The following is a 21,078-nucleotide window of genomic DNA, read 5'->3' as shown; positions in this document are numbered from 1 at the left end:
ACCTTCATATATGATAACACTTAGATGATACGAAGGTTGCAAAGAACTTCTCCCTGCCAGCCCGCGTAAATCACCCCCCCCCGCCCCCCCCCCCCCCCCGCGGCCAAACTCCTATGAGCATCCGTTACTCATCTACCGCGATGATACCGTACAAGCATACGACTGGTATAGTGGGCATTGAGGCCTTACCAAATGCAAGGGAAGCCCTGGCAACTGTTGTGAAGGAGATGCTCGCCCAAGTGAAGAAAAAAATTCCCGAAGGAACGGGATACCGGAAGATTGTAGAAGCGACATACAAGAGCCGGCTCGATATCATCGAGAAAACACTAAACCCGACTGATATAGAGTCTTCGATCGGGGTTGGTCAGATAGAAGAGCTAGTTGCGCAGGCGAAGGATGAACTCCGCCTCGTCTCACAAATGGCCTCTTGGAAACCTTGGGAGTTCGAGCATCGAATCAAAGTCGTGGGCCTCTCAGGCTTGGAAACGAGGAAGGAACATTAAACTAGTTTACTGTCCTGCAAATTGCAAATGAGTACGTTTGGGAAGGACTCATTCTATATGAAGGAGCTGCATATTAATAGCGCTGCGATCTTGAGGACCTTTAAGTTTTTTTTTGGTGAACCGTAGAAAAACAATACTTGATGTGCAATAGATATAGAAAATGTGACATTGCTGAAGTGAATACGTCGACATAAGGCGACACTACTAGTTTTTGCTCAATAAATGTAGACGATTTCGCAGTTGTACGGGTCTTTTGTTTGCCTAAGCTTCCACACGTTGACGACATTGTGTTTGTGCACGTGATTCCCTCGTCATCTGAGACAAAAACGTCTTTCTGTTTGCAGAGAATGTTCTATGTAGGCGGGGCAGCATGGTTTCCCTCGGTTTGAATAAAAGTCCCCAATCGATTGATTTTGTCGAGCGTCGGGTCTTTAGTGCGGAATTTCTGTTACAACGGGTGATTATAGCTTTAGTCAAGCATAAGTGGAGAGTTGCTAGAATTTTGGGCCAGATAATGGGACAGGTATTACGGGTTTTTACCATAGATAGCTCGGACAAGACTGCGACTACTTTGTCTGGAAAGTGGTCGGTAAAGAAGTTTCTGCTGACAAGTAAGCCCTGGGCCATCAAATCCTTCGCAGAGATCCATCGAACCTCGTATTCGTATCCAAGTACAGGCTGACTCCCACTGTTTTTGGGAATACGGCAGAGATGCAATAGGCGTCCAGGTGGATAAAGCGGTGCTACCATGAGCGGCCGGTCTTTAATCTGTTGGATATGAAATCTTTCGAATTCCTGACGAAATGTATTGGCTTCGTTTTCACGATCTCCTGGCTGCATAATAAAATCATCAGGTTCAACAATATCAGGACTACAGGAGAGGCGCGCTAAAAGTGTGAACTTGTTCACTTTACACCTGACCAGTGAGTCCACCAGGTCATGTCTCAATTTTAGCAAGCAAGGCCCTGACAGTCGCGTGATCAAATCAGACCCATGAATGCTGCTGATTGTCCATTCTCGGCAAGCAGCAGCGAGTTCAGCGGATAAGAGCCCGCCTGGGGGTTCGATAGCCCAGACCCGAACAGAAGGAAATGTCTGGCGTAAATGGAGTGAAAGTACAGTTGCCACTCCCGCCCCCAGAGAGTGGCCACACAGTACAAGTGTCCACCCTTGATGCCCGCCAAATCGGTTGGATCCAAACACATCATCTCGATGCCAATGTTTGCGCTTTTGTTTGGACCCGAGTGAACATGTATTTCCGAGTAGCAGGCGATGAAGAATGCCATGTTTTTCAAGGTCAGAAAGGATAAAGCTCGTCGCAGTGACTACACCCGCGTGACAATGAAGCTGACATCCAGAGAGATGAGGCAGGCCGATTACATCGGCATTTAATAACACAGGTTTATACATGCAATCGGTTATACAATCCTGAACAGACATTGTGCCTCTAATTGAGACGACGATAGCGTGTCGCGCTGAATCCCTTGCAATGAAGTATGGTTGTTCGCCAACCCAGTTTGTAAGGTGCAACATTTGTTTCTCGTGTCACATGATATATCGGGTTCTGAGGTGATATAAAAATAAGATGTCAATCAATATGTTGTCCTGCCCATTAGTTGAAGAGACATGAAATAAGTCATCATCGCTAATTCCAGCACATACTTTTAGCGCCGAGCGATCAAGATCATCCCCTTTTGTTCTGTTGTTTCTTCTATCCCCGCCCATTGAAATGCGCGATGACCTGTGGTAGCAACAGTTTTGTGCGTCCTGCGCAGAGCAAACCAACGCAAGACCACCACTGGGATTTGCCCAAGTATACAGCAACCATCCATACGCCGCCAACGCCCAGCGCGCATAATGTGCAGCTTCACTGAGCACATTGGCTAAAGATTCATCAGTGATGTACAATTCTTCAGGTGTGTCAATGTTTCCCGAGCATGGTGTAATCTCATCATCATTCACGGCAGATGCGCGAAGGGGTTTGTTTGCCCAAGGTTTCGAGGCTACATCGAAAAGGGTACCTTTTGGCAAAGCGCTGCAAGACGCCCTCCTTCCCAACATTTCATTTTCGAGCATTCTGCGGTGCTGAAGAGCAAGCAAAGCGAGACCTGCTGCTATGTCACTAGGGACAAGATCAGCGCCTTGGAACACCTCGCCAAAGCAATTGGCAATGTGCGAAAGCGATCCCTGACTGTCACGATCGTGTCCGTTTCCCTGCGGCAGGCATAGGAAACAACCTAGCATGGTGAACATTCTGTTCCACTTTTCTTCAGACGAGAGGTCTGGATACACGCTGAAAATCAAAGCGATGCCCAAAAAGTTGCAAGCTATGATGAAATAGTTCCCGACTATCACGACAACAATAGCCGCGTGCACATGATTTCGAACATAGCAAGAGTTTCCAACATGATAATCCAGAAACGTACCGAGAATGGTAAAAGCTAAGTCGGCAATAGTAACTACGAAGTGTAAGTATAAAAGGCCATTGACATGTTGCCTCGCTCCTGGCTGAAGAATACAGCCCTTGAGTGAGTGCCGAAGAATGAGCCCTTCCAGACAAGTGCTGAATAGAAAACAGAAGAACGTTCCAAATAGCCACGCCAACGCTGTCTTTCCGGCGTCACAACGACTTTCAAGCCCCTGGTGCGCTCCTGTTGCGACAAAAGTCAAGGTGGAGCTTGGAACAATCGGGCGGAGAGGAAAGCGTGGCCGTGGAAATCTACAGATAAACAGAAGTACTCACTTTCGTAGACAAGCAGAACGACAGTGCACCTGCGCAAGAAGGATAAGTGGCCATTGTATCTCGTACTGCGCGAAGCGCGAGTATATGATTCGAAAACTCGCACCAAACTGTGTGCACGACCATCAAACATAGCATCGGGATAGGGAGATCGTCTGAAGCGACAAGCCAAGAGCGTCCAAAAAGGATCAGCGCAGGCATCGTCGGCGAAATCCGGCTTCCCAAAGACAAAGCCGCTGCTTAACTTGAAATGGGGGTTGTTGAGCGCATTTTGGAAATCGCCCGGCGCGCCGTGTGTGAAGAAATCTCAAGTTGATATCATATGAAGGTAAGAGTATCATATTACAAATAATAAAGTTGGCCATTCGACATTATATTCTACCTTCGAAGGTATTCTATACCTTCGTACCTTCGAAGGTATTCTGGATTTCAGGCAGGTGTGGACACCCCGGAGGGGAAAATTTTCAGATTTGTCCGCCCGGTTGCTCCCGAAATTTTTGATCGGGTAGCGTTTGAAAGGGAGTTGAAAGGAAATTTCGCCTCGCGAGGTCCTTCGCTCCGTCGCGGAGCGCACCAGAAACCTCAGACTCGCTCGCGCGGCAGCGGAGGAGTGCGGGCGAGGATCGAGAGCGAGGGGACGCTCCGCGCTCCTCGGGCTCGTTCGGCTTTGCTCCCTCGGAACCGCGCTCGTCATGCCGTACGGCGCCGCGCGGTTGAATGGGAAAATAGCGTCTTGAGAGTGAAAATCGATCAAAACGAAAATTTCCAGATAACTCGTCATTCTTGAGTTAATCCTCCCATACGGTATTCGGCTAGCCGATCTTTACACGACCCCAACTTACCAAAATGTAACAATCACCTGGTATCGTTTATCAAGGTCGAAGGTCTATTCGTCCCATATATTGTTGACATTTTTGACACCATTAAATCAAGAACGTAGGTCTAGCGCTACATATAGTTGTCGACATTTTTGACACAATTAAATCAAGAACGATGGTCTAGCGCTACATCAAATTCACGTTCCAACGTTAAACTCAGACTTATCATCGTTAACCTAAAGCGATACCTTATAAGGTATCGCTTTAGGAATTCCAACCTGGTTGAAATCCAGAATACCTTAGACGTGAATTTGATGACTATGTTATCCATACCATACGACGATTAAATCAATGGTACCTTTAGCTCCAAAGTTAAAGGTGATGACTTATCATTTTATAAGTTATCGGCGTAAAAGTGTGCCAAGCAACCTGGTTGAAATCCAGAATACCTTCGTACAGAAGAATGTATAGTGGAGGTCGTTGTAGATGCAAATCAGTGTATATGTACATACAGTCTAATGTTGGCCTATGTGTAAACAGACACACTCACTCAATACTCATACACACACCGGTTTTCTGACTGAGTCTCACAGGAGTCTCTCCAAACGGGTGAGATACATCGGAGCTTCACGGACGGGATCTCACGTGTTTGTCGATTCGTTGGCGAACCGGCATGGCGGAGATGCACTTCTGCGCCCACTATCTCAGCTTAATGCCGAGTCGTAGTCGCCGAGGTCTGCACCGACAAGTGTAGTCGCCGAGGTCTGCACCGATAAGTGTGAAGCGCATGAAGGTCACGATGAAATGCGCACGCCGCGCGGACGGCCACCAACTGAAATGTGACAATTGAATTGTGAGAAGTCGGGAACAGAAACTTGTGTACCGGAAGCGCTTGCCCTTGTAGCGAAATGCTGGTTAGCACGGGTCACGCATGGCGTTCTGTGTCATCGGTTTGAGCATGTTGACATGTTGCCGTGATTCTCCTGCGGCGCGACTTCGCTCGCGCGCGTTGAAGAATGAAATAGCACCGCCGAATTTGAGAGTTTGTATGTGTGATTCCTATCTTATCTGCATTCATATGCCAACGAAACGCGGATTTTTACTGCCTATGGTTTTTTTGTTACGGGAATACCCAGGGTAAATACACGTACATGGATTTCTGACTGGATTTCATACGTCAACGTCACGCGAGTTACTCATGTAAATCGCGTATATAGTACCTTCGTTCCTTCGGTAGCTAATAAGCTAGCTAGCTTAGAGCTAGAAGAGGCTCTGGTTTGGGATGAGTCTGAGGCGGTCTCGAGTTTGATCGATGGAGCTTCGGCGAAAGAAGGACTAAGAAGGGCCACTAACCCACAGTTAGAAGGCCAAATTTTCATTGATGCATCGGTCAACTTCGACGTCTACCACCGCCTCATCAGAAGACGCCTTGGCGTCGATTCCTCGTTCACAAGTGGCGTGCGTGTGAGGACGACGACTACGTGCACGCCAAGCGCAACGATAAAGACGTCCCGCAGAACAGTGGTCGTCCATAGAGCGGGAAGGCCGCGCAGTGTTGCTTTCTTAGTCGCAATAAAAGTACCTCAGGTACCTTCTTCGAAGGTAACAAAGTGCGCCTTAGCTAAGTGTTACGACAAATAAGATATACGAGTTAATAGCCCGTCAACTCGCCGCTGAAACCGTAGCTCAGGCGTAACGTCGCATCGTGCGACGCAAACTCGTCAACGCCGATGTGCGCTTCCGATGATGATGCACTCCATCTTTGGCGCTGAACAGTGTATTTGTGAGCCGACCCTGTTTAAGTCAACGAGTCAATGCGTCGACGAAATCAACGAGTCAATGCGTCGACGAAATCAACGAGTCAGCGATAGTGATGGTCTATTATCTATGTGTTAATGCATGGAAGTCTTCAAAGATACCTTCTGGAGGTAACAGATTCTGCTTTGCTGTCTAATAGTTTGCATGGGGTGCCAGTGCGCACTACTCTACTCTATGTAACGACTCTCTACGAGCGTGTTCACCTTATTATTCAGCTTTGGAATCGACATGAGCTGTGAGTAGCGCGCTAACTGTACAGGTCATCATCGTCTTGTGCTTCTCCTGAAGTAAAGAGTTGAGAGTCGCCTGCGCCGAAGTGATCAGCAGTACCATCTCCTCCTCCGCCACCGTTGCTTCTGTTGTTTCCATCTGGAAAGCGGAAGTCATTGCCAAAGCCACGGGACTGCTGCAGGGTTTGTGAGAATGCCTGATACTTCCTGATGTCAGCATCACTGACAGAGCGCCGCGCAAATTTCATTGCCTCCTCGAAGTGGGCCTTGGTTATCTCGGGCACAGGGTCGATATAAGTGGAATCATTGTCCATCGCGTCAGGATCGATCGACGAAGCCTGTTCTCGCTCTATGTCACGCTGAATGCTCTCGCGAATGGCGAATTTGCACGCACGTTGACATATTTCTGTGATGTCTGCTCCTGAAAAACCATTCGTAAAACGCGCGAGGGTGGTCACGTCAACGTCAGGTGCGAGAGGCGACTTGCGCAAGTTTGCCCTGAATATAGAAAGTCGAGACTTTTCGTCGGGTAGGGGGATGTATATAAGTTGATCAAGGCGGCCAGGACGCATCAAAGCAGAGTCAATAATGTCTGGACGATTGGTGGCTCCGATGATAAACACCGTTTTCTTTGAACCCATACCATCCATCTCGGTGAGAAGTTGATTCAAGACGCGATCAGCTGCGCCTCCAGCGTCGCCAGAACTGGATCCTCTCTGATTGGCAATCGAATCCAATTCATCGAAAAAAAGCACGCATGGAGCGGACTGACGAGCTTTGTCGAAAATCTCCCTCACATTTGCTTCTGATTCACCGAACCACATGGTAAGGAGCTCAGGGCCTTTGACAGATATGAAGTTTGCCTGACACTCATTTGCAATCGCTTTTGCAAGCAATGTTTTGCCGCATCCTGGCGGTCCATAGAACAACACGCCCTTAGATGGCGCCATGCCGAACTTTTCAAACTTTTCAGGATGCTCAACAGGGTACTGCACGGTTTCTTGAAGTTCTTGCTTGACGGTTTCAAGTCCACCGATGTCTTCCCAGGAAACATTCGGGACTTCGACAACGGTCTCTCGCAACGCGGATGGATTCGAAGTTCCGAGAGCAGTCACGAAGTGATCGTTTGTCACTGCCATTGTGTCTAATACCTCGGCATCAATCGTTTCATCCTCAAGATCAATGACATCCATCTTTTCTCGAATACACTGAAGCGCAGCTTCTGTACAAAGTGCAGCGAGGTCAGCGCCAACATAACCATGCGTCTCTTTCGAAACTTTCTCAAGGTCAACTTCTTCATCGAGCTTCATGTTTTTCGTGTGGATGCGCAGCACTTCGAGACGGCCTGTTTCATCAGGAACGCCAATATCAATTTCCCGGTCGAAGCGACCGAAACGCCTCAGTGCTGGATCAACAGAATTGGGCCGGTTAGTTGCGCCCATGACGATGATATGGGCTCGTGACTTCATGCCATCCATCAAAGTAAGCAGTTGCGAAACGATTCTTCGTTCAACTTCCCCCTGTGTTTTCTCACGCTTCGGTGCAATGGAATCGATCTCGTCTATGAAAATGATCGCCGGCGCGTTCTTCTCAGCTTCCTCAAAAGCTTTGCGAAGGTTTGACTCGGATTCACCAGCAAGTTTAGACATGATCTCTGGCCCGTTGATGAGAAAGAAGAATGCACCAGTTTCATTTGCGACCGCTCGCGCGATGAGAGTTTTTCCTGATCCAGGAGGTCCGTAAAGAAGGATGCCTTTTGGCGGTTTGACACCAATTGTTTTAAAGAGAGTAGGGTGGCGTAAAGGTAACTCCACGAGCTCTCGAATCTGTGCCATCTGCTTTCGCACACCGCCGACATCATCATAACCAACTTCGTCGAGTCGCTCCTCATCTTCTCTGTTGATTGGCTCACCTTCACAGAATATTTCAGTATCCGGGGCAACGATGCAATACTCAGCCGGGTCTGTTTCGACAACCTTGAACTCTACGCCCCGCATGCCTCCTCTAGCAAGAAACGTATCCCCTTTTCGAACCGGGCGGTAGGCCTCAAGAAAATAGGGCTTTAAGTACACGTCAAATAAATTCCCACTGACTCCTTCGATTGTATCACTGAAAGGCAAAACGTGAATCCGTTGTCCGTATTTCACGTCGGTGCACTGAAGAAGAATGTTGAGTGAGGGCAGTTTCCCAAATTTGACAGATCTGGAAACCCACCTGGTGGATAGACACGACATCTCCCAGACGAACACGTAGATTTTTGCGAACAACTTTATTCATACGAATTTTGCCCTCCTCGCAAAATTCATCTGCGAGTACTATGCAAACGGTGTCTTTGCGCTTTTTGCCCTTGATCAGCACCGTATCCCCGCGAAAGAGCTGCAGTTCATCCATCTTCTGGAGGTTGAGCGCCACGACGCTGTTGTCATCGTTCACAGCTTCGTCTGGGACGAAAAATCATGGGATCGATGTCAAGTAAATTGCCGCACTGGTGCTGGGTAGCATAGCTCGGGGCGAGGTATAGTCGAGAGCGAAGTGGTAAGAACGCGTAGATTATCGCACGACAGGGAGAAAGTTTTCCCACCGACAACAAGGCGATTTGGGGACTTCTTGCGCTCGAGGATGGCGGTCGAAGTGTCCTTCTTGACGCGAATTCCAGACTTATCGTCAGGGGAATCTACCATGGCTGACAGTCGGTTATTCTCGATCTGTCTCCGGTAAGTTCGGCGGGTGCTTCAGGCGTCCCGCTCTTTTTTATTCATACCTTCATATCATCATATCATATTTATTATTTAGTCTATTTATTACCTTCGTATTTATTACGAAGGTATATGATATAGTTTCCTCACTGTTTCCTCTATCTAAAATGGTCCTCGATCGACAGTCAATCGAGTCTTGGTTAATTAATGATGATCATCTGCAACCGCATGTATATATTGCCTTCGTAACACTTGTATATCATACATGTTGCATAGCTTGGAAGGTACATAATTATTGCCTTCGTACCTTCGGGCGGGGGCTTTAGTAACCTTCGAAGGCATTTATGTATCCAATAGACCACTTTCCCTAGCTATATCGTTGACTTTCGGTCGGCAGAGGAGTTACAGTGGAGTTACCATAGGATTACCGGTCGGTTGCACATACCGACACGTGCTTCGCGCCAAATATTTTGGGTCGCGCGTGTTTTTTTTTCGTATGGCGCCCAGTGTGGACGGCGAGCGCGCTAGACAACTGGCAAATACGCTACTCGGCACCAAAGATGGAGGACGCCATCATCAGGAGCGCGCATCGGCGTTGACGATGCTGCGTCGTCAGATATGATGTTGCGCCTTAGCTACGACAATATCGTGGTTTTACGAGTTAATAGACCGTCAACTCGCCGCTGAAACAGTAGCTAAGGCGCAACATCGCATCGTGCGACGCAAGCTCGTCAACTCCGATGTGCGCTTCCGATGATAATGCCCTCCATCTTTGGCGCCGAGTAGCGTATTTGCCAGTTGTCTAGCGCGCTCGCCGTCCTCACAGGGCGCCATACGGAAAAAAAAACACGCGCGACCCTGTTTACTTCGTTCGTACCAGCCACAGTTAATAAAGACCAGACCATCTTTAAATATTTGTTACCTTCGTATAAACTACGAAGGTACATACGAAGGTATTCTATACTTTATTTATTTCTGACTAACACTTAACAACGCTGCGCGACGCCTTCCCGTTCTTTGGACGACGACTGTTCAGCGGAACGTCCTTCTCGTTGGTACTTTCGCACGAAGATAAAATTTTGCGCCGCTGGAGGTGCGAAAGACAACGGAACAACGCGGGCTGTGCTCATGCCGCTGGTTGCCGTCAGATTTTCAAAAATCTGCACCGAATACGTACGCTTCCAGCATTTTTCGCACCGTCTTAAGCGTCCCTCGCCTCGAACGCAAGTCAGCGTAGTACGCTCGTGCGTTCCGCGAGTACACGTCTCTGGCCGACCTATCTTGCATGCCGACGTTGACATGGTCATTGAAGCGAAAATCTCTTCAGGGTCAGATAGCATCGGCGATGCTGAAGGCAAGAATATCAACATGATGTGGTGCTCAAGTTGCGGCGGGGAAGGTGTTGTTTACTCTCTTTCGAAAAAGCAAAAACGTGAGCGTCGATTGGAGCGCGAGGCGGCGGCAGGGGCGTCAGTTGAATGTCCACGGGATCTTTCCAGTTTCGAGATGCTAGCCAGGGCGCCACCAGCAAAAGTAGCACCCTGCAAACCATGTATGGGCACTGGCCTCGTCCCCACGCCCTGCGGAAAACCACAGAAGCCACATCTCGAGTCCCCTCGAGTTGCAATTGTTGGTGCAGGTATCGGGGGTGCGGCTCTGGCTCTGGCATTACAACAGCGCGGCGTTCATGTATCTCTATTCGAGCGAGACACTTCATTTTCAATGCGAAAGCAAGGTTATGGTCTCACTCTGCAGAAATATTCAGGAGCGGCTGCTCTCAAGCAACTCGGAGTGTTGCTCGATGGGGTTGGTTCAAACGCAAACATCTCTCTCACCGCAGCCGGCAGAGAATTGGGTAGATATGGACACGGCACGCGACTTTATAATGACCAGAAAGTGGCCGTCAACTCAGCTTCAGACGCCGGCCGAAAGAATGTTCACTTACCGCGACAAGCACTACGTCGTGTGCTGCTTGAAAAGTTATCTCCAGGAACTGTTCACTGGGGAAAGAAGTTTAAAAATTACAAAGAGACAACTTGTTCAACCTCGTCAGGTGTAGAGCTCCAATTCGAGGATGGTGACCGTTTGAGCTTTGATCTTCTCGTTGGCGCAGACGGAATCTTCTCCGCAGTCAGACCAGTGAAACTCGCAAAAAATTCACGCGATGCAGCTGTCGGGGAAGCATACCCACTCCACTACCTCGGAGTGTTCGTGATGCTTGGAATATGTCATGGAGTCAGCCACCCTCTTTGCGATCACAAAGTGTTTCAGGTAGTTGACGGGACGACAAGGATATACGTTATGCCATTTTCTCGATCATGCGATGGGGACGGATGCCTGGCGCTTCGACAGGGAGACGAAGTATCTACACAAAACAACAAGGCAACTGTTCCTCTTTTGATGTGGCAGCTCTCTTTCCCGATTTCAGAAGAAAAGGCAATTGAGCTGGCAAAGGCTGACCCGGCAAAACTTCTTTCCGAGGCGGTCGAGCGTTGCGGTTCTTGGGTAGATCCTGTTCCTGAACTAATATCATCGACCAGTATCCAAAATCTTTCGGGATATCCTGCATATGACCGCGCATGTCTGAACGCAGGCGACCTACGGAATATGTCAGACGAACACAGCGCAGCATCACGCGTAACCCTTATTGGTGATGCAGCACACCCCATGTCTCCATTTAAAGGTCAGGGCGCCAACCAGGCACTTCTGGATGCTGTGCAGCTGGCCCGTGCACTTTTCCGAACTCCAACATTCAGTCCATCGAGATCGAAGCATAGGCAAGGATTGGTATGGCAGTCCGAGTCGTGCAGCGCTGGACTTTTTGATGGCGACGTTGCGACGGCACTCTCCGACTTTGAGAAAACAATGTGCACAAGGAGTAAGGAAAAAGTTAGACTATCGCGGGACGCTGCGGCATATTTGCATTCAAATGCAGCTCTTGCCGAAGGAAACTGTGTGAGGGCACATGCCGCGGCCAGAGCAGCCAAATCCTTGACCGATGATACTACTAAACTGAAGGTATTTGATGACTCATCTCATACATGAAGTGTCGGCGGCAGCGTGACATTTAGTTCTCTATCTCGATGTCACTTATTCTGGCTGGTGAAACCGTTTGATTATTAAAACCTTATTAGCGCTAACACTTAATAATCCGTGAAAGGTGCCTTCCTTGCGACTGAGGAACTTTGACAGGGGGTTCGCGGGAGGCTGGTTTGGGACGAGTCCGAGACGGTCTCGAGTTTTGATCGATGGAGCTTCGGTGAAAGAAGGACTAAGAGGCTTCTTAGCTATGGTTTGAAGCTGAATTTCATCGATTCATCGGTGAAAGAAAGGGGGGACTTTCTGGTTTTTGGCTTCCCTCGAGTTGCGCGCCCAGACGTATATTTTGAAGAGTATTGATCGATGAAGCTTCGGTGAAAGACGGACTAAGAAGGGCGACTCCCCCGTAGTTTGAAGCTGAATTTTCATCCATACGTCGGTCAACTTCGGCGAATGGGCGGGTTGGAATGTGGTAAGGGTTTTAAGTGTTTTATGAGGTACATGTGTACGTACTAAATAAATAAATGTGAGTTCGACATATATATGTGACTTCTAAATAAATTTGACGTACATATATTGTACGAAGGTATGTACGTACACGAACACGTTTTGCTAAATTATTGCAAAAACGAACACGTTCTTGACTCGTTCATGTATATACATTTCAAGACATTTCAAGTATGCCTTGATGATTACTCTTGCAAAATTTCTTGCCAAGTACCTAATCTGCGTCCACACCAGCAACGCAGGAGGCAACCAGACCAGGACGCACGACAAGGTAAAATTCGCCGTTCAGGCGGTCTGCAAGCTGGGCGGCCTGACTACGTTCACCGAGCCCATCGGCGAGATACCAGGCACCACGAACCGGGACGGCAACACCAACAGCCTGCGACCAGACATCCGAGTCGACGGCCTGCGAGACACCGGCATCACAATCCTCGCAGACGTCTCCATCACCCACATCATGGACTCGGCAGCCAACCACGCGAGCCAACCACGACCCCGCCAAGGCAACTCGGCCCCCAACAGCGACCCCATCATGAAACGCGAGACTGACAAGAACAACAAGTACAAGGCGGCGGCCACGGCGGTGCACAAGGAATTCATCCCGCTCGTGATGGACACGTACGGAAGGATGGGCAAACCGTTCCTCAACTTCCTCAAAGACGTCGCCGCACACACCGCCCGCCGAGCCTCGGGCAACGTCAACGAGCGGACGCAAGCCATCTACGACTCCATCGACCCGCCGAACAAGCTCCGAAACCGAATCCACCTCCGAAACCTCGCCCTCGTACACGTCGCGCTTATCATCTCGCTCATGCAAAGGGTCGCCGGATCGACCGTCACCAACGACCGCCAGCACGGCGCTCGTGGCGGAATGTACGGAGCACACGAACACTACGTGCAGCCGTATCCGGTCACTAACTTCTAATTCAGGTTAGTGGTCGGGATTCGTGGTAAACACCTAAGACGTCGCCGCACTCACCGCCCGCCGAGCCTCGGGCAACGTCAACGAGCGGACGCAAGCCATCTACGACTCCATCGACCCGCCGAACGAGCTCCGAAACCGTATCCACCTCCGAAACCTCGCCCTCGTACACGTCGCGCTTATCATCTCGCTCATGCAAAGGGTCGCCGGATCGACCGTCACCAACGACCGCCAGCACGGCGCTCGTGGCGGAATGTACGGAGCACACGAACACTACGTGCAGCCGTACCCGGTCACTAATTTCTATCTCAGGGGTTTAGTGGTCGGGATTCGTGGTAAATACCTAGTTTCTCAATAAAAGATCAACTACGGTAAACACCTAGACTAGTTTCTCGAAATAAAATCTGCTTTCTTGCCAAGTACCTTCGTACGAGATAACTAGTCTATGTATAGCCAAGCAAGAGCCAGACGACCAACACCAAGTATTAAGGTTACGAGAGTGGGCACGTGTGCGTGTTCGTTGTCCTATGAGCAAATTCTCTGATTTTCAAAAGGCTGGTTTATTAAATAATTACTACACCCCTGTCCTTAAATACCTTCATATTTGTATTTTAGGGAGCATACAGATACGAGGCACATATATATTCTACCCCATACCTTGCTTTCTTGTTTTCGTAGACGGCATGGCATCACCTTACCGAGGACGCATCCGTCCTCCAGAATAAGCCAGAATGGTTGAACCGGGCCACGGGCTGGACGACTACGAGTCCCCGCGACCAACTCGACCACCACCGTGGTATGCCTGGCCAGTCGGTTGGCTCTGCAGAGATGACAGGGAAGCTATGTGGGGATGGCTCACCGTGATTTTTCTTATTCTGAAGTGGATAACTGTTGCTTATACCACCACCTTCACGGTTGCAACTTACGTCCTTCTTGCGTCCCTTGCTACGCAACTAGGCTGGTATTTCGTGTTCGTGCTGCTTGGGAGTAAATGTCGCAAAGCTCTGCAACAAGAACTGCCTTTCACCAAGGTGCTACAAACGTTCTGGGTGGGCGCAGTTGTGTGCCCCGTCGGGGTCTATATAGTCAGGGCGGCGGTAGGGTCCATGATTGCTTTCGTGCCTGGTTTAGCAACTTTAGCAAGGCCACGGAGACTGATGTTTAACGAAGTTTCAGACACCGCAGAATCATTTCCAAACACAGAGGGTTATCGTGCCCAGGAGCGAGGAGATGAGCTCGAGAGGATGACGTTGGCTGCAGCCGTCGTTGTCGCATTTTTTTCCGCTGGCCTGGCAGAGGAGCTTGCAAAGGTAGGGTTCGCCGCTACTCGTTTATGCTCGTGTTCAACAAAATTGGCACTGTTTTACCCTAAGGCCGTATCTATTTACGTGACCCTCAAAACTGTACTTCGGACTGGCAAGGTATTACCCGTCTCGATCGAATCCCCCTAATGAGAAGGCACAACCACTTGACCATGGATACGGTAATGTATACACTTTGAAAACACGTTTACAAGATGATGACTACTGGTCGACACGATGCGGAGGACCAAGTGTCGGTTGGTTCTCGCCTGTGAGTAATCCAAGGATCGTAGTGTATCTCGGGTTTGTTGTTGGAATTGGGTTCGCGTTCACTGAAAACGTTCAATACGGAATTAACATTTATTCTGCCGCGACGGAGTGGAGCAAATACAACTCAAGTGTGCACGTGAGTATAAGAATGGATCCAACTGCGGGAAACTTCACAGTTGACCGGAAATTTAGTCACGAAGGAATTGTGGTGTCCGAGTTGGACGTTTCATCGAGGATTGAAGACCGACAGATTTCATCAAAGAGGGACGAAATGTTTAAATGTGCGTTCGAAGGGCTCTGCAATCTGAGCCTTAGAACTCATTGCGAGCTTCTAGACCAAGACACGCGCGAGGGAGATGAAGATGATTCATCACAAATATGCCTTATGTCGTATCCGTATCAAACACTGGCCAGATTTAGAACAACAATAGATGTCCTCAAACACACTCTAAGTGCTAGATCGTTTGCAGAAAACCGAAGAACAAATTCAACAGCAGATTTAAGTCCACACAAAGATATGGGAACGGAAGCCTCTGCTCCGATTTCTCTGAACTTCACCCTTTTTAAAAAGCCATACACCGAGGCACAGAAATTACAAAGTGCGGCCGCGGTCACATTTGGCCGTGGAGCTTTCCCCTTACATTCAGTGTGGGCGGGGATGACAGCAACACGGTATGTGAGGAGTTTGTGGCTCGATGCTCAGTCTTTGGCCGCAGCAAGAAGTGGGCAACATCGTGTTGATGTCCTTCAGTGCCTTGGATTTTCTTGGTTTTATCACGGGACGTTCGACTTCGTCATCATGGCGGCTCCGGCCCTAGCTTTTACAACTCATTCGATCTTTTTCTACATGGCTTGCTTGGCTATCGCCTTCAGTATTATGATTGTATCGGCAATACATCTTTGCCTTCTGACGCGCGACCTTGAACTAGATTTAGTCCGTGCCGGTTGGGAACCATTACACGATGGACATGGGCTACCGAGACTTGGGATTTGCACCAGCAGAGAAAGTTGGCTCTCCTGCTGTTGTGCCCTGCAGTGCATTTGGTGCTGCTGTCCTGCAAGCGCGAAAATGGATTGTGTCAACGATATGGACGAGCCTTGAGAAACAAACATAAGACCCTTGCATGCTGAACTGCGCGGATATCGGCACAAACCAGCCAAACGGAATATTTTGTAAACGGTCCATTGCTGCATTGTGCAAATAAGCGGTCTGAAGGTGGAAACAACGCGCTACACGCGGAAGCAAGACAATTATGCTTGCTACAATATGAATCGCTCCCAGAAAAGTTTCGAGCAGTTCCTGCTGCGCCAACTCTCATCACATCCATACGTTGGGGTCTTCGCGGCTCTAGTTCCTCCGATCGACGAGCTAGTGCCCACACGCCTCATCAACTTCTGTATGATGAGGTGGATAACAATAAAATACCTTCCATCAGAAATACTAAGATCACAAAGATGCGTAAATAACCGCGCGAAAAGACATAGGTAACAGTAACGCGGCACCACAGCAACTCTGCATTCTCAATGGCGAGGGCGAAGTCAATGAAATAAGTTCAGGGAGCGGAAAAAAAGTTTATGTTTTCGTATTTTCTGGTTCATCCGAAACAGTCAGCCCTTGTGCGCCAGAAGGGACCTGCGAATTACACCAACTTTGGAAGTGGAAGCCTGAGTTTAAGAAGAATCGACAGACTAATGACGGCGAATGCGGTTAGTTTGAGAAGTATCATGAACAACTTTGCTAAGCACAAACCAGTTTCCCTTGTTGTTCAACGATGTGAGATTTTACTCACACAAGTATATCCGTGATCCGATATCTTCGGCACACCAGTCTAGGCCTTGAAGCAGTCCCTCTCCTGTTAATGCGCTGCAGCCCTCGATATGCCAGCGCCTACTCGTCATTTTCCGAAGATCCAAAACCCGCGTGAGCATCTCTTTTGTCAATGCACCGGGAATATCTTGCTTATTAGCTAAGATCAGCAGTGTCGCACCAACAAGTTTTTCTTCGGACAACAGCGCGTGGAGCTCTTCTTTGCAGTCCTCCAACCGTCGATGGTCTGCGCTGTCGATCACCCACACCAGTCCGTCTGTGGTCTCATAGTAGTTGCGCCAGTAGCTGCGCAACGTCTTTTGCCCGCCAACATCCCATATGTTCAAAGCGTAGCCTTTATACCTCATTGTTTTTATATTGAAACCTAGAGTTGGAGAGACGGAGCCGATATCCTCGCCGTTGACTCGCTTTACTATCGTCGTTTTACCTGCGTTATCGAGTCCAACCATAAGGATGCGTAACTCTTTTTCATTGGCCTTGACCTTTTTAATAACCGAAAGCAGGCCCATCGAGAATCTGCCAGCACAACGCCGCAGGAAGTTTGGCACTTCTTTCAGAGTGTGAAGAGTTTACAGGCACACTCCCACGCAGCGTTGCTCGTGAAATCCAATCCCACGACGACGCGCCGGTTGTGACAGGCTTCCGCGTGGATCGGGCCAGTAATCGCGCGCGCCGTACGGGTATTTCGACAGTAAACAACGGCCTACTGATTTTTGGCTATGTGCGATCTCGAAATAGTTACGCGACGGAGCATCGCGCGGTCGCCGATGGGCGCGTTGGGCATCGCTTTTCGACAAAAAAAAACAAATTTCACACGGGACTGGTAACTGTTATTGCAATGTTATTAAGGGTTACCTTCGTACGTACCTTCGAAGGTATTCTATACGAAGGTACCTTCGTACGAAGGTAATAAATAGCTTCATTCGTACGTATTAATACCTTCGTATTACCCTCGCTGAAGGTACATTCGTATCTCATTACCTTCGCATCCTTCGTATGGATACCTTGGTATTTATTAGCACGCGAAATAAATAAAGTACCTCATTCGTACCTTCGAGGGTTTTATGTAGACTACATATATCATCGATCTATCATAGATAGCTATAAAGGGCGTAAGAATATGAACCTGACGAGATGGTACAGTGACCTAGCTAGTCACAATTATCTGACAGGAATGATAATAATAGACCTAACTCCCTATCGTTGACTTTCGGTCGGCATTGAGGTTACCATACGATCAGCGGTCGGTTGCAAATAACGACACGCGCTTCGCGCCAAACATTTTGGGTCGCGCGTGTTTTTCCCCCTATGGCCGGCTAGTCAGGACGGCAAGCGCGCTTGACAACTGGCAAATACACTGTTCGGCGCCAAAGATGGAGGATGCCATCATCAGGAGCGCGCATTGGCGTTGACGAGTTTGCGTCGTCAGATCCGACGTTGCGCTATGTTACATTACGTTTTGTTCATCAGCTGGTCCGAGGGCTGAGTAGTTCGGCGTATAGCCGATACTACATAGACTACTATTTATATACATGCCGAACCACTAAATATTATTAATACGAACGATGTTAAACTATCTACGTATACGACAGTAATATCATGTGTGTATATATATTTATAAATATACGTATACGCGCATGCCTCATCGGCTAGCCGACCACCCACAGGACGAACGATTCTCACCTCACGTCACTCGCACTCACGAACGGTTCGGCCTTTGGAGAATTATTAGACTATTATTATTATTATCTCCGGGGTGTCCACAGCTGCCTGCAATCCAGAATACCAATCAAGGTACCTTCGAAGGTATGTAAATTTAGGCAGATGAATCGATGAAATTCAGCTTCAAACCATGGCTAAATAAGAAGCCCTTCTTATTATTAGTCCTTCTTTCACCGAAGCACTGACCAGCCTCCCGCGAACCCCTTGCAAAATTTCCACCAATCCTTATCACGGATCATCAAGCAGCGGGTAACACAGTACGTGCCTCGTATGTTTCAGCTGCAAATAAACAACTGCACCGACGGCACTACTACAAAGCATGTACGCCCAACAATGATCCCGACTTATCGCGTGCCTTGAAATGCGCTCGATTGCCCCGCTATCGGCAGTTTCCGCCGCAAGCTCGCCAATCAGGCGCAGCTGGAAACTTGCGAGAGAGAGCAAGTCCACGAACGGCCACGAGGGCTATGGTCGTCAGGGACGAACTTTCGAAGGGTGCTTCGGTTTTGCGCTCCCAATGCCACGCTTCGGGCAAGCTACCTTGATGCGTGTAGTGCATCCTTCTTCTGACGGGTACACGGACTACTATGGGATTCTCGGCGTGAGCCCTTCGGCGGACACGCGCGAGATCAAGTCAGCGTTCCGCAGAGCAGCGCTTAGGTACCACCCGGATGTAAACCAGGCCGTGGACGCGGCGGAGCGCTTCAACGAGATTAAGATGGCATATCAGATCTTATCAGACCCAGATCGAAGGAGTAAGCTTGATTCGTCACGGTCGAAAAGAGTCGCAGTATCAAATGACTCTGGAGCATCGTCCTCGTCACCTTCAGGTTCACCACCAAAAAGTACCTTCGAAGGTACCTTGGAGGGTGGAAAGGAGAGGCTTCATGGCTTTGACGAGTTCTTGTATGATGTGCAAGAAGAAATCGACGCGTTCGAGCGAACGCGGTCCCGGGTGAAACACAGGACCCTTTGGGAAGAGCTCAGCGGTATTGGGGAAGAATTCGTGGAGTTTCTTGAGGACGCAGTACAAGACACAGTTCCAGGCAAAAAAGCAGGGCACTTTGACCGTTTCTGGGAAGACGTCAAGCGCGAGCCTAAGTACTCAGCGAACACCAGTGCAAATAAGCGTCCCCATGAAAACCATAATGTTGAAAGTTCCACGTGCGGCAAGATGGAACCAAGTCAACAAGGAGAAACAGTGGACGAGATGCTCGAGCAGTTGAAGCGGGACATGGGCCTCACCTGATTTGGACATCATCTTCGTCGGCAAGCCCCGAGAAGCGGATGGAAATTTAAGTGTCCCGTGATACCACTGATCTGGTGATACCACGCAATTGATTGATTACACCTGAATGGTTTCTAATGACATTCTAAATGCCTTACAAAGTGCTTGTATCAAACACCGCAGGTTTCGAGCATGATCCTAATGTACAACTCTGCCCTCCACGTGTTGAAAGCGGATCTTGAAAGACACCCGTCCTCTTGTGTGAGAGAAGGTTGTCCTCTGATAGTGAGCGAAGTTCACGTTGTGGAACAAAACGTCATGTTTCTCGGACATCTTGCCCCAAGTTGTGAGGGACGACTTCTCGGCGCTAATAAGCGGATCCTGGTCTGTATTCGCATCCCTTAGACTCGACGATCGGATCGGCAGATAATTGGCTAAAGTCTTGGGCAAGAGCACTCTTACTTGAAGGCGTTTCGATGGACAGTTCTTTGGCGTAGCTACGAACCGTACGATTCGTGTGGCTACGGACCGTGCACCATTAATTTGGGCGGCGTTCAGTACAGAAGGATTACGAACGTTGCCGCCATTCCCACAAGAAATATACACGCCGCTCTCCTCAGCAAGTGGGCCGGAACCTCGGCCTCGGGCACTGCCCGTCTCGCTTTTATCCCCACACCTGAGACCGTCATAGTCCTCGGCTCTTCCTCGTCCGTTCTGTTGGGGTCGTCTACTTGTGTGGTTCCGCCGTCACGTCTCCGCGTTGTCATCGGTCGGATGCTCTGGAGTGTCAATCACAAAGCCTGTTCGTTGCGCTGTGCTACTACGCGAGTACTCGTGCGACGTACCAAGCAGTCCTGACCACGACGGAAATACCGTCGTTGGAGCTGCAAGCTTAGAGTTTGTCTAATTAATCAAGAATGCCGGTCTGCTTTCCTGAAGGTCGAAATGCCCATACAACTTTCGGTAACGATTTTCCGATCAGGCCGTCGAATTTCGGAAATCGGCACTTCCGATCCTTTCCGAAAGTCGACGGTCGAAATTCGATTTCTTGTGATATGATAATAACACTTAATATACTCAAGGTGGATCGTTACTGGATGGCGGTCGCCGACAGAGGGAGCGGAGGGGTGCACGGACGTGCGCGCGCGGACATCGCGGGGAGGGGGGCGGGATGGAGGAGAACCCCGACAGGCGGCGACGCGTGGGCGCAGCGCCACCACAGGTGGTCACTGACGCCGCGCGGCGGGCACGCGGCGCAATGCCACGTGTGCGGAGACGAGTGCGAACGTGACGATGCGACGTGCGAGAACTTCGCGACATGTGGCTCGGGCGCGTGCAGGCAGTGCATGCCAGAGGGCGCCCCGGAGGGCGGATGGACGTGCGAAACATGCGAAGCCGCGTGAGACGGGGTTGGGGCTGAAGTTTTGGAGCCGCCTCTCCCGCTGAGGCCTATAGC

At 49.4% G+C, this 21,078-nt stretch overlaps 4 protein-coding genes across 7 annotated transcripts; 1 reads left to right on the top strand and 3 right to left on the bottom strand.

Moving 5' to 3' along the window:
* Positions 1 to 552: 552 nt before the first annotated feature.
* Positions 553 to 3,444, bottom strand: MICPUN_55092 (predicted protein; the record flags this gene model as incomplete). 2 transcript variants are annotated; one of them, XM_002507117.1, is made up of 5 exons in its annotated part: positions 553 to 948; positions 1,044 to 2,042; positions 2,130 to 2,202; positions 2,245 to 3,154; positions 3,243 to 3,444. In XM_002507117.1, 5 exons carry the CDS (start codon positions 3,442 to 3,444, stop codon positions 856 to 858), a joined length of 2,277 nt encoding a protein of 758 aa, XP_002507163.1. In that variant the 3' UTR covers positions 553 to 855. The 2 variants fall into 2 exon arrangements, with proteins under 2 accessions (XP_002507163.1, XP_002507164.1); XM_002507118.1 differs by lacking the exon at positions 3,243 to 3,444 and having other exon boundaries at positions 1,044 to 2,015; positions 2,112 to 2,992.
* A 2,682-nt stretch (positions 3,445 to 6,126) lies between these two features.
* Positions 6,127 to 8,790, bottom strand: CDC48 (cell division cycle protein 48-like protein, expessed; the record flags this gene model as incomplete). Its single annotated transcript, XM_002507116.1, has 3 exons — positions 6,127 to 8,265; positions 8,324 to 8,550; positions 8,691 to 8,790. The coding sequence occupies 3 exons, from the start codon at positions 8,788 to 8,790 to the stop codon at positions 6,127 to 6,129; spliced, it is 2,466 nt and encodes an 821-aa protein (XP_002507162.1).
* Positions 8,791 to 9,933: 1,143 nt separating this feature from the next.
* Positions 9,934 to 12,458, top strand: MICPUN_51395 (predicted protein; the record flags this gene model as incomplete). Of its 2 annotated transcripts, none has more annotated exons than XM_002507511.1 (1): positions 9,934 to 11,850. In XM_002507511.1, one exon carries the CDS (start codon positions 9,934 to 9,936, stop codon positions 11,848 to 11,850), a length of 1,917 nt encoding a protein of 638 aa, XP_002507557.1. The 2 variants fall into 2 exon arrangements, with proteins under 2 accessions (XP_002507557.1, XP_002507556.1); XM_002507510.1 differs by having other exon boundaries at positions 10,312 to 12,458.
* Positions 12,459 to 15,453: 2,995 nt separating this feature from the next.
* MICPUN_92943 (predicted protein) lies at positions 15,454 to 17,430 on the bottom strand (the record flags this gene model as incomplete). 2 transcript variants are annotated; one of them, XM_002507114.1, is made up of 1 exon in its annotated part: positions 15,454 to 17,430. In XM_002507114.1, the coding sequence occupies one exon, from the start codon at positions 17,179 to 17,181 to the stop codon at positions 16,627 to 16,629; it is 555 nt and encodes a 184-aa protein (XP_002507160.1). The 2 variants fall into 2 exon arrangements, with proteins under 2 accessions (XP_002507160.1, XP_002507161.1); XM_002507115.1 differs by having other exon boundaries at positions 16,627 to 17,181.
* Positions 17,431 to 21,078: the final 3,648 nt, after the last annotated feature.

This window comes from Micromonas commoda, chromosome 1, assembly GCF_000090985.2.
Source record: "Micromonas commoda chromosome 1, complete sequence".
Classification (NCBI taxonomy): domain Eukaryota; kingdom Viridiplantae; phylum Chlorophyta; class Mamiellophyceae; order Mamiellales; family Mamiellaceae; genus Micromonas; species Micromonas commoda.
Note: the sequence above shows the minus strand (reverse complement) of the source record. Positions and strands in the feature narration are given on the sequence as shown.